Source organism: Malaclemys terrapin, chromosome 9 (assembly GCF_027887155.1).
Source record: "Malaclemys terrapin pileata isolate rMalTer1 chromosome 9, rMalTer1.hap1, whole genome shotgun sequence".
NCBI lineage: Eukaryota > Metazoa > Chordata > Testudines > Emydidae > Malaclemys > Malaclemys terrapin.
Window position 1 is genome coordinate 5,662,881 of NC_071513.1, and position 9,900 is coordinate 5,672,780.

Genomic DNA, 9,900 nt, shown 5'->3' on the forward strand with positions numbered 1-9,900 from the left:
AATAAAATCAACCCAAAAAGGCACCTTTGATTGAGACTTTGGTCCACGTTTCTAGAGCAATTTATAGAGTGATAAAAGCGAATAATTTACGCTATTCGTGGAGCTAAAACTCACGGCATTTAAGCTTGGGAACATGAGGGGTTTATGCCCTTTATCTTGTTCAGCCCCAGATTTGAAATAATCTCTAATTTTTTTTTATTTCCTTCATCTTCTTGTGGGGAAAAAGAAACGGCGTGTGGCGGCTAAACATAAGCAAGGCCCACCCAATGTAGCACCTAAATATCATCGCTTTAAAGTGGAGGCTGGTCGATCCCCCCCCCCCCACCTCCCCAGGAAAAGAAACCACGCGAACGTTTGGCGAGCAGCTCTGATTTATGCCGCCTTAATTTTTATTCGTTTTTAAATCTTTTCTTTTGAATAGCAGGGAAGATTTACGACTTCCAATCAAGGTGCCGTTTCCCAGCAGATGGATCTCACAAGCGAAGGGCTACAGCCGCGAAAGGCGGGTATCCCGGGGCTCGCTGTGTCTTTTGATCTCTCCTTGGGCCCGTTAGCGGCTCCCCAGTTTTTTTTTTTGTTTTGTTTTGTTTTATTTGTTTCTTTAAAAAAACAACAACAGCCGGGAGGATTTAACACCCGGGTGGACGCAGCCGGGGAGGACCGATGGGGAGCGGGCGCTACGGGGGGAATATTGCCTGCAAGGACACCGCGCTGGAGGAGGAGAAAGGGAGGCCAGCTCGGGATGGGGGAGAAGCCGGGAGGGACCGAGCCCCGGGCCCGTCTGATGCGCTCCCAGCCCCAGCCGCTCCCGCGCGCCCCCGGAGCAGGGCAAGTAAACAAACCATGTGGGCTCGCGGGCACCCTTTCACCTCACCTGCGAGTCGCTAAACCCGCGCGGGCCAATCAGCGCGCCGGGCCGGGCCGCGAGCTGCCAGCCTCCCTGGGCCACTCTGCCACTCACGCGCGGCGCGGCCAATGGGCTGGCCGGGCGGGGGTCAGGTGACGCCTTGGCAGCCGGCTCCCCATTGGCTGGGCGCGGGCTGCCTCCCGAGTTGGTTTATGTGCGGGGAGTGCGCGGTTGAGTGTAGCAGTCCAAGGACACTGCCGGGTGGGAGCGGAGGGGCCGGACTCGGAGCCGGGGAGCCGGGCTGGGGTGCGCTGCCCGGGGCCGGGCCGGGAGGGGGGGCGGGGGCGCGGCGCTTGGCAGCCCCCAGCCGGGCGCGCGTGGGGTTGTGTCTCGCCCGCCCGCGGTGCATGAACTCGTCCCCCCGCGCCTGGCCCATTGTTTTGGGGGGACCCTCCCTCGGGCGCCCGCCCGCCCGCCCTCCCCCATGGCCATGCTGCTGGACGGCGGCCCGCAGTTCCCCGCCCTGGGAGTCGGGGGCTTCGGGGCCCCTCGCCACCACGAGGGGCCCGGCCGCGACCCCGCCGCCGCCGCCGCCGCCGGGATGGGGCTGAGCCCCTTCGGGGACGCCTCGCACGCGGCGGCCTTTAAGCTCAGCCCGGCCGCCCACGAGCTCTCGTCCGGCCAGAGCTCGGCGTTCACCCCGCAGGGCTCGGGCTATGCCAACGCGCTGGGGCACCACCACCATCACCACCACCACCACCACGCCGGCCAGGTGCCCGCCTACGGGGGCGCGACCGCCGCCTTCAACTCCACGCGGGACTTTCTCTTCCGCCAGCGGGGCTCCGGCCTGGGGGAGCCCGCCTCCGGCGGCGCCCAGCACGGCATCTTCGGCGGCTCCCCCGGCAGCCTGCATGGGCCGCCGGGCATCGCGGAGAGCCCGGGCTACCTGCTCTTCCCGGGGCTGCACGAGCAGAGCTCCAGCCACCCGTCCCCCGGCGGGCACGTGGAGAACGGGCAGATGCACCTGGGGCTGCGGGGGGATCTCTTCGGCCGGCCGGACCCTTACCGGGCCGTCTCCAGCCCCCGCACGGACCCGTACGCCGGCGCCCAGTTCCACAACTACAACCCCATGAACATGAATATGGGCATGAACGTGGCGGCCCATCACCACCACGGCCCGGGGGCTTTCTTCCGCTACATGCGCCAGCCCATCAAGCAAGAGCTGTCCTGCAAGTGGGTCGAGGAGAGCCAGATCAACCGCCCCAAAAAGAGCTGCGACCGGACATTCAGCACCATGCACGAACTGGTCACCCATGTGACGATGGAGCATGTCGGGGGGCCTGAGCAGAACAACCACATCTGCTACTGGGAGGAGTGTCCGAGGGAAGGCAAGTCCTTCAAGGCGAAATACAAACTGGTGAACCACATTCGGGTTCACACGGGGGAAAAGCCATTCCCTTGCCCGTTCCCAGGCTGCGGGAAAATCTTTGCCAGGTCCGAGAATCTGAAGATCCACAAAAGGACGCACACAGGTAAGGAGGGGGACGAAAAACGGGGTGCATGAATTATGAAACGGTGGGAATGAAAGAAACCCCCTCAAATGCAAATGCCCCCCCTCATCGATCTCACCGCGCCAGACCGAAAAGCGGGAGTGGGAATAAAATGCTACTTTCCCCAGTTTGGAGCTAAGTTACATTTTGTTCGCGGTTCTTTAAAACTTCGCACTCTGTGAGTTTGGGCAGTTTAACATCCGCATGTTCCAAGCGCTTGTAAATTTCAGTCCAAGAAGAGCAATTACCTATTTCTTTATAGCCTCGCTAGACAGAAGATTTCGTCCGATTTTTGTTGGCTCGGTTTGGGGGTTTATATGAGGCAAAGAGAAATTGTTTTGTGTGGATTGCTTTACATACGATTTAGCTGTCTGCATACATTCGGTTAAGGAAACCATACAAATGCTAATTCAATCTAATTTTCGGTTACTTCCGTTCTTTTTTAGTCTTGATTGGCACATCTCCTAATTAAATCAGTGATACTTTTGTCAAAGTATTTTTATTTGGAGCTCTGTCTTCAATTCAGATCTCCACAGAAGTGAAGTAAAACTAGAAAAGGCAGGAAACCCACACATTTTCCTTCTTGTTGAGCACATCTTGTAAAACTGTCTGTTGCTCCAGAATTTATCTAGATCCGCCCCCCTCGCCCGATTCTAACATCTAGTACTGGTAGTCTGCCTTTAACACTTCGCTTAGCACAACCGTTGCATTTGAAAGAGGCAAATTAAAAGTAACAAAGGACGGATTGAATTTAACTGTAACGTAACAAATCCTATTGTCTGATCCTTTTTTTTGTGTGTATGTGTGTGTGCATACTACCTCCACCGAGGTGTTTGAAGAGTAAAGCTTGGGAAAGGAGGGTTGAAGGGAAATAAAACTTAAATAATTAAGGGAAAAAGAAATAAAAGTGTCGATGCTTGGTGTATTTCCACTGACATGGAAGGAAAACGGTTTGTGAGGCTACGGACGAAAGCCAAGAGAGTGTCTGTCTTCCACTCGGCATCAAATTAATTGTTTTAAGCGAGTTGCCAACGTGATCGATCCGCTAGCGGGAATCAAAGTGAACCTTTCCTCTGTAGCGTCCTTTAACCCTTTCTGAATTTTGCAGGTGAAAAACCTTTTAAGTGTGAATTTGAAGGCTGTGATAGACGTTTTGCGAACAGTAGTGACAGAAAGAAGCACATGCATGTTCACACTTCAGACAAGCCTTATATCTGTAAAGTATGTGACAAGTCTTACACCCACCCCAGCTCTCTTAGGAAACACATGAAGGTAATTAACTCTTGATCGCTTTACTGTTACTAAATATCATCTCGGAGCCTGTTTTTCCTCCCTGTTAGCCTACATTTGAACGAGGATCGGTGCTGCTTTAGGATGGCACAATTCACCCATTCCGAAAGATTTATGTTACAGCATTTTACATTCGTCTCCGATTGATACAAATTATCAGCAGAACTGGGTATTTTCGGCCTTATCTCACAGTTCAGGCTGTAATTGATAGCTAGGCCCTTTCAGTAATAACAGTCGTTTGGGTAAATTGCATTATTTCTTTTCTTGTTCCCCAGACCGGATAGAAAAAAAATGTTATACAGTTCTTCAGTGAGTGACATGTAGCTACTAACGATTACTGGCCAAGACATTATTGGCATGTTTTTAAAACGTTGACATCAACAACCCACGCTGATCTGTCCAAGTCAATACCTGGCATCTCCACAATCACAGTCTGAGAACTAGCTGGCATAAATGGTGGGAAAAAAATCTTTGCAGATTGTCAGTAAGGAAGGGGGAGGGAGAAAACTTGCTTTAAAATTTACAGTATCACAGCTCTATGGATAAGTTTTCCATTCCCCGAATAATTTATGATTTGTTGTCTGTATTATCACGTAGGAAGTGTAAATATTTACCTTACCTGCGCTCTTTGTAGTGTTGGAACTCTGCTATTTTGACGGAGTATTATCAGTGTGACATTATATTTATCATGTTTTACCTGTTCATTTTTAGGTTCATGAATCGCAAGGGTCAGATTCCTCCCCAGCGGCCAGTTCAGGCTATGAATCGTCCACTCCGCCCGCTCTAAGTTCTGCAAACAGTAAAGACTCTACTAAAAGTCCTCCATCAGCAGTTCAAAGTAACACAAGCCACAACCCCGGACTTCCACCCAATTTTAACGAATGGTACGTCTAAGGACAAACCAAGCAACCTAACTATAGACTGGACCAAATGAATTCAAAGGAAAACTGAAAATCAATCACACGGAAATGGAGTTTTCAGGCAAACAACCGTACAGGGCTACATCCAGTTCATTGCAATTATCCAGGAAAGGGTTTTTAATTTTTTTGCAAGCTCCAGACGCTGGACTAGCTATGTCCTTTTCTCAGGATTGGATTTTTTTTGTTTGGTTTTGGCATTTGCAGTAATTTCTTTGATTTTTTTTTCTCTTCCCTCTTCCAATCGCCTCCCCTTCTCCCTTCATTTGAACACTGTTTTTTATTTTTTTTATTGTCTTTTTTTTTTTTTTTTTTGGCTTTTTCTTCCTTCGGTGGGATGCTGACATGAGGATGAAAATTCTCCTTCGCCTTAGTGGTGATTGTTTAAACTCACATTCTTAAACCGTGCCAAAGTCCTGTTATGTCTTGAACCTCTCTCTCTCTCTCTTTCTTTCTCTCTCTCTCTCTCTCTCAAAGCATTATACTTGTGAATGTATTCTCGTCTGATGGGTTCGTCCAGTATTTTTTCAAGATGAGGCTGTGGTGTTATTCTACCCAGATTGTGACCGTTTAGTAAAACAGTTGCCTTTTTGTAATAACTTTTTTTGTAAATACATATCCATGATGCCATATTTATCGTTTGTAATTTAATTATTGATACGAAGTGCCGGGAACTGAACAATATTTATGGGGGGAAAAGTGTTTTCTAACAAAACAAAACAAAAAACCAACAAAAAACAAACAAACAAAAATTACAAAACTCTGTACAGTTTTTGGTTATAACTGCTTTAGCATTAAAAGTTTATTGTTTTTGAAAGAACACAATCGAATAGTTTTTGAACCACTGTCTTGTATTTCCTTATTGCTTTGTCAACTACTTTCCACCCAGCCCTGGCAGAGGAACCACATATCAAGGTGTTTGTATCTCATCCCCATTCTTGATAGGAATTGTTTTCCCTATTGCAGGCTAGCAATCTACAGTGTTTCCTTCAATAGGGGAATGAGGGTCGTTGTTGTTTTTCCTTGTCCCCGCCCCCACATCTCTTTGGTTTGTTTTCACCTCGAGCTTCATATGTGTGTTACTGCACTTTCTGCGAGTGAATCCAATATTACTGATCTGTCCTGTGAGTGACCATGACATGTCTCTATCTTGCACTTCAAAGAAGAAGAGCTGCATTTAGGCCTCCCAGTGCTGCATATTTAACATCCGAAGGTAAATGCAATGAGTTTTATCTTTGTGTGGGGCTCCTTTTTACTCTATGCAGAAAGGCATGCATGTGTCTCCATAGATGGGTGGATAGATATACACACCCATCTCTCTCTATCTCTGTATCTATATATATGCTTTTAAGAGGTTTAGCATGAATCTGAAACAGCTGGGGGGTGAGTAAAAGAGCCAGTTCCATGTGTTTACTTCAGATTAAAGTAAGTGCTTCTTAAAAGAATTACAGTTTATCCGAGTTACAGAAAGGGGGAAAAATTGATTTGTTTTGCTGTATATAACCCAATACACAGTTATCAACATTATTCTATATAGCCAATCATATGATGACTTAGAAACACTATAGAAATTCCTTGGCAAATATATTTTTCAAACCTAATGAGTTGTAGAGAGATGCTGATGAATTGTTTCCATTAAAATCAGTAACATATGAAATACAATTTTTATTTTGTAATAAAACTCTAACCTGGATTTTAATTTTCTTTGGCCAAAGGAACATCCTAACCGAGCATATACACAATTCTAGAAAACTAATATCTGTTGGTTGGTAATTAAACGTTTTAAAAAATAACCAATATTTAGGAAGGTTTATCAGTTTTCACTTTATACGTGGAATTTAGGATTGTATGTTTTTATATTTAATTTTTGGTTTTTAATTTTAGGTTAGCAATGAAGGCAGAGTGTGAACAGGGACTGTATTTAAGAAATGAATAGGAAATAAAAGCCAGGAAATGGGGAAAAGATTGAGGAATTTTAGAGATAAATGTTAACTTGATAAATTACTACCAAAAAACAAAAACCGAAACAATCTCTCCTCCCTCCACACTTCCCCCTCCAAAATATTTAAGATTTTTCATCTGTATCAGATGATCTCGGTTGATGTGAACAATTAATTCTTAAAATATATTCACAGACTGGAGTGGACTGCTGTTTCTAATTGCATTTGGACCATCCTGTGCTTTGGCTAACTTTCTCAAAGTTAAAATACAGCCCCACTTATTTTTAATTAATAAAAACAATTAAAGCTGCCATCTTCCCAGAAGTTTTGGGATTGGGAATTAAAAATAGATTGTATTTTGTCTTCCTAAACTTGTGATTAAAAGTAATATCTTAGCTACAGGATTTAACAATATATGATGTGCTGTTGACAGCACCACTTCTGTGTCCACACATAGAATGGAAGGCAGCATTTGAAGGGTGTACACAGTTCAGCTAGAGAAAGCAATTTACTCTGTAAACTGTTAGCATTTCCCCCCTAGCTCTAAGGATGTGAGTAATTTGATGGGAGCTCTGCTGCCCCTTTCATGTCTGGGGGAAACCCAGACAGACCCATCTTGAACTTGACACTGGGAAGGGCTGGACTGAGAATACTGTTTGTTTCCTTCTTGCTTTAGGATTTCTTTTATTTTATGCAACTTAGATCAAATCCACAAATCGTTTTAAAAAAAAAAAAAAGAGGAAAAGTTTATCGGAAATAACCTGAGCCCACGCAGACTGATAACAATCTCTTTGACATGATGACTGCACTTCCAAAATGAGGACTACTTTGCCACTTTCTACAATTCTCTTTCCCGGGTCCTAATTTTTCCACTTGAAAGAATTAGCTTTGATTTTAAAAAATGTATTTCGATTTCTTTTATGCAGCTAACTATTTCTTTTGCTATATACAGAGCAGACTTGAACTCCAAGGCAATGGATTTGAAACCCTGTACGACTAAAGTTATCAACTTGACCCTGAAGCAAATAGCCCTGTGGCACACTGCAAAATAAAGAAAAAGCACAAGGTGAGGCGTTTTGTATTGGAATATACTACGAATAAAATAAGAAATAAATGCAATAGATTTTCGCAGTGTAAAAACATGGCTGACAATGGTTACATTTTCGGAACCTTTCCCGGTTATGTTCATGTCACGAGACAATCCAGGTTCATTTTTAAAATGGTTTCTTAATAGAAAGCGAAGGAGTTTTGCGTGTTCACCGTCCGGATACTGCACTTGTCAAAGCAATCTATCCCCGCAGATCGGTTCGGGCTAACTGAGATGTGCCGCCAGCAGATTTCGGAATAACTTTGGAAGCGTTAAGGAGACGCGGCAGGGTCGCTCGCCCGGGCTGCAGGCTGGATGTCCGACGTTGCCAATCTTTTAAATGCTGTCAGACGCTTTTTGTGGCAGCTCCGGAAGCCTCCCCAATGCTTGCTAAGCTCGCCCTTCCCCGTCTTCCGAGCCCACGAGCTTGAGCGGGCTCGCTTTGGGAGGGAAGGACTCCGAGCGCCGGGGAGTGCGGGGCTGGAAAGGCAGGTGCGGCCGCACGGGAACATGCCAACAAGTGAAGGGGCAGGAAAGCCCCCCCCAGTGCGGTGTGTGTGTTGGGGCGCTAAGTCGCTGCCCCCCAAAAGAAAGGGGGGATCGCAAGGGGGCGGCGTTACCGCTAAATCCGTGGGAGAAGGAACCGGCCCGGCCCGGAGGATCCCCTGGCGGGGGGCTCCAGGGGCTCGCCTGGAGGCTGCTGCCCCCAGGAGAAGTTTCCTGGCCCGGCCGGGGTTGCAGGCTCGGGGACTCCAGACCCGCCCCCTGGCTGGAGCGCAGCCCCCAGAGCGGGCAGCCTGGATCGGCTCCGGTTTTGATTTACACCGAGAGTCACGCACCAAAGCCCCAGTTTATTTATAGCCGGGGCTTAACCCTGGCCCGATGGGACCGGCCCTTCCGCACGCGAGGCACCGTCCGGGGGGGCTGCAACCTCTCTTCCCCGCCCCATTAGTGTGTGTGTGTGGGGGGGGCGCTCCGGCTTAGGGGGGGCTGTCTGGGGGAGGGGCGCAGGGTTGTAGCGAGCAAGGACTGGCAGCAGCAGCGCCCCCCCCCCAACCCAGCCTGGGGGGAGGGGTCGTGGGGCGCAGCAGTCCCCGCCGCGGTGGGGGGGTCTCCTGGCGCCGCCCGGAGGGGACCGGGACCGGCCCCTCCTCCCATCCCCATCCCCATCCCCCGCCGCTTCCCTTTCAAGCCGCTTTGAAAGAGCCGGCGACCCTCTGCTCCTTCCCCGGGGCCGCCGGCGCAAGCGCTGTGCAAAGGGGGAGCCGCATGGACCTGCTCCCGGGGGTGTCTGCGGACCGCCCCCCTAAAACAGCCGCATCAGCGGGGTGAAGAAAGTGGAACGGGGGGGGAGTGGAGCCCCCCCCATTGCCCTGGTATTGGGTGCAGGGAAGCCTGAGCCGTCTCCATGTGCTTGGGGCAGGCAGGCCCACCCCTCCTTAGCCTGCTGCCCGGTCCCCGGGGGTAGCTGCAAAGGGGTCCCTCTCCAGCCAAGCCGGCACAAGCCGGGCTGGCAACTCCCCTGGTTTTTATCCTGCGCTACGGACTGGGGTATTCTCCCCCTCTTCCAAGCCCCAGCTCCCGGTGCAGAGATTGTCAGCGCTCATTAAACAAGAGCGAGTTGCTAGCCCCCCTGCGTGCAGAGGAAAGGCTGGCGGGGGAAGTGAGTGCACCCTCCTGGGCTGGCTCACAAACCAAGCAGGCAAAAGGAAAAGAGCCTCACAGTTCCCTTTTATTTAAAAAAAATTCCCGATTTTGTTTAAGGAAATGGGATGATTTTGGGAAGGGCTGATTCATGGTTGTCCAATGCTTGGGGTTGTGTCCATTCTGCTCAGCGGAGCAGGCCTTGACCACACCCCGAGTCCCAGTCACTTCCCTGGGTTTGCATGGCCAGTGCAATATTTTTTTTGCTGGTCTGTAGATGGGGAGGGGTTAAAAAGATGTCTCCTGTATTGCTGGTGCCATGTTAGTTCAGCTTTCAATGCATCATAATTAATAATGGATCTAGGCTGACCAGACAGCAAGTGTGAAAAATCGGACGGGGGTGGGGAGTAATAGGAGCCTATATAAGAAAAAGACCCCAAAATCGGGACTGTCCCTATAAAATCGGGACATCTGGTCACCCTAAATGGATCTGCATTTTTTTATCCAAGTGCATTAACCAAGCAGAGTCCCGGCATTGACCAAAAAAGGGCCACAGCCTATTTCAGGCTGACGGCTCCAATGAAGTCACTGACACTGGACTTATTTGCAAGAGTGGGTTAAGCTT

General features: G+C 49.0%; 1 protein-coding gene across 1 annotated transcript; it reads left to right on the forward strand.

Annotated features, from left to right (window-relative positions):
• Nucleotides 1-1,331: 1,331 nt before the first annotated feature.
• Nucleotides 1,332-5,443, forward strand: ZIC3 (Zic family member 3). Its single transcript, XM_054040002.1, has 3 exons — nucleotides 1,332-2,379; nucleotides 3,506-3,669; nucleotides 4,399-5,443. Exons 1-3 carry the CDS (start codon nucleotides 1,332-1,334, stop codon nucleotides 4,579-4,581), a joined length of 1,395 nt encoding a protein of 464 aa, XP_053895977.1. The 3' UTR covers nucleotides 4,582-5,443.
• Nucleotides 5,444-9,900: the final 4,457 nt, after the last annotated feature.

Bases quoted from the DNA above. Each gene is read 5' to 3' on its own strand.
- ZIC3 (XM_054040002.1), top strand. From the start codon at position 1,332: ATGGCCATGCTGCTGGACGGCGGCCCGCAGTTCCCCGCCCTGGGAGTC. The intron at 2,380-3,505 runs GTAAGGAGGGGG...TGAATTTTGCAG, and splicing joins CCACAAAAGGACGCACACAG to GTGAAAAACCTTTTAAGTGT. The intron at 3,670-4,398 runs GTAATTAACTCT...GTTCATTTTTAG, and splicing joins CTCTTAGGAAACACATGAAG to GTTCATGAATCGCAAGGGTC.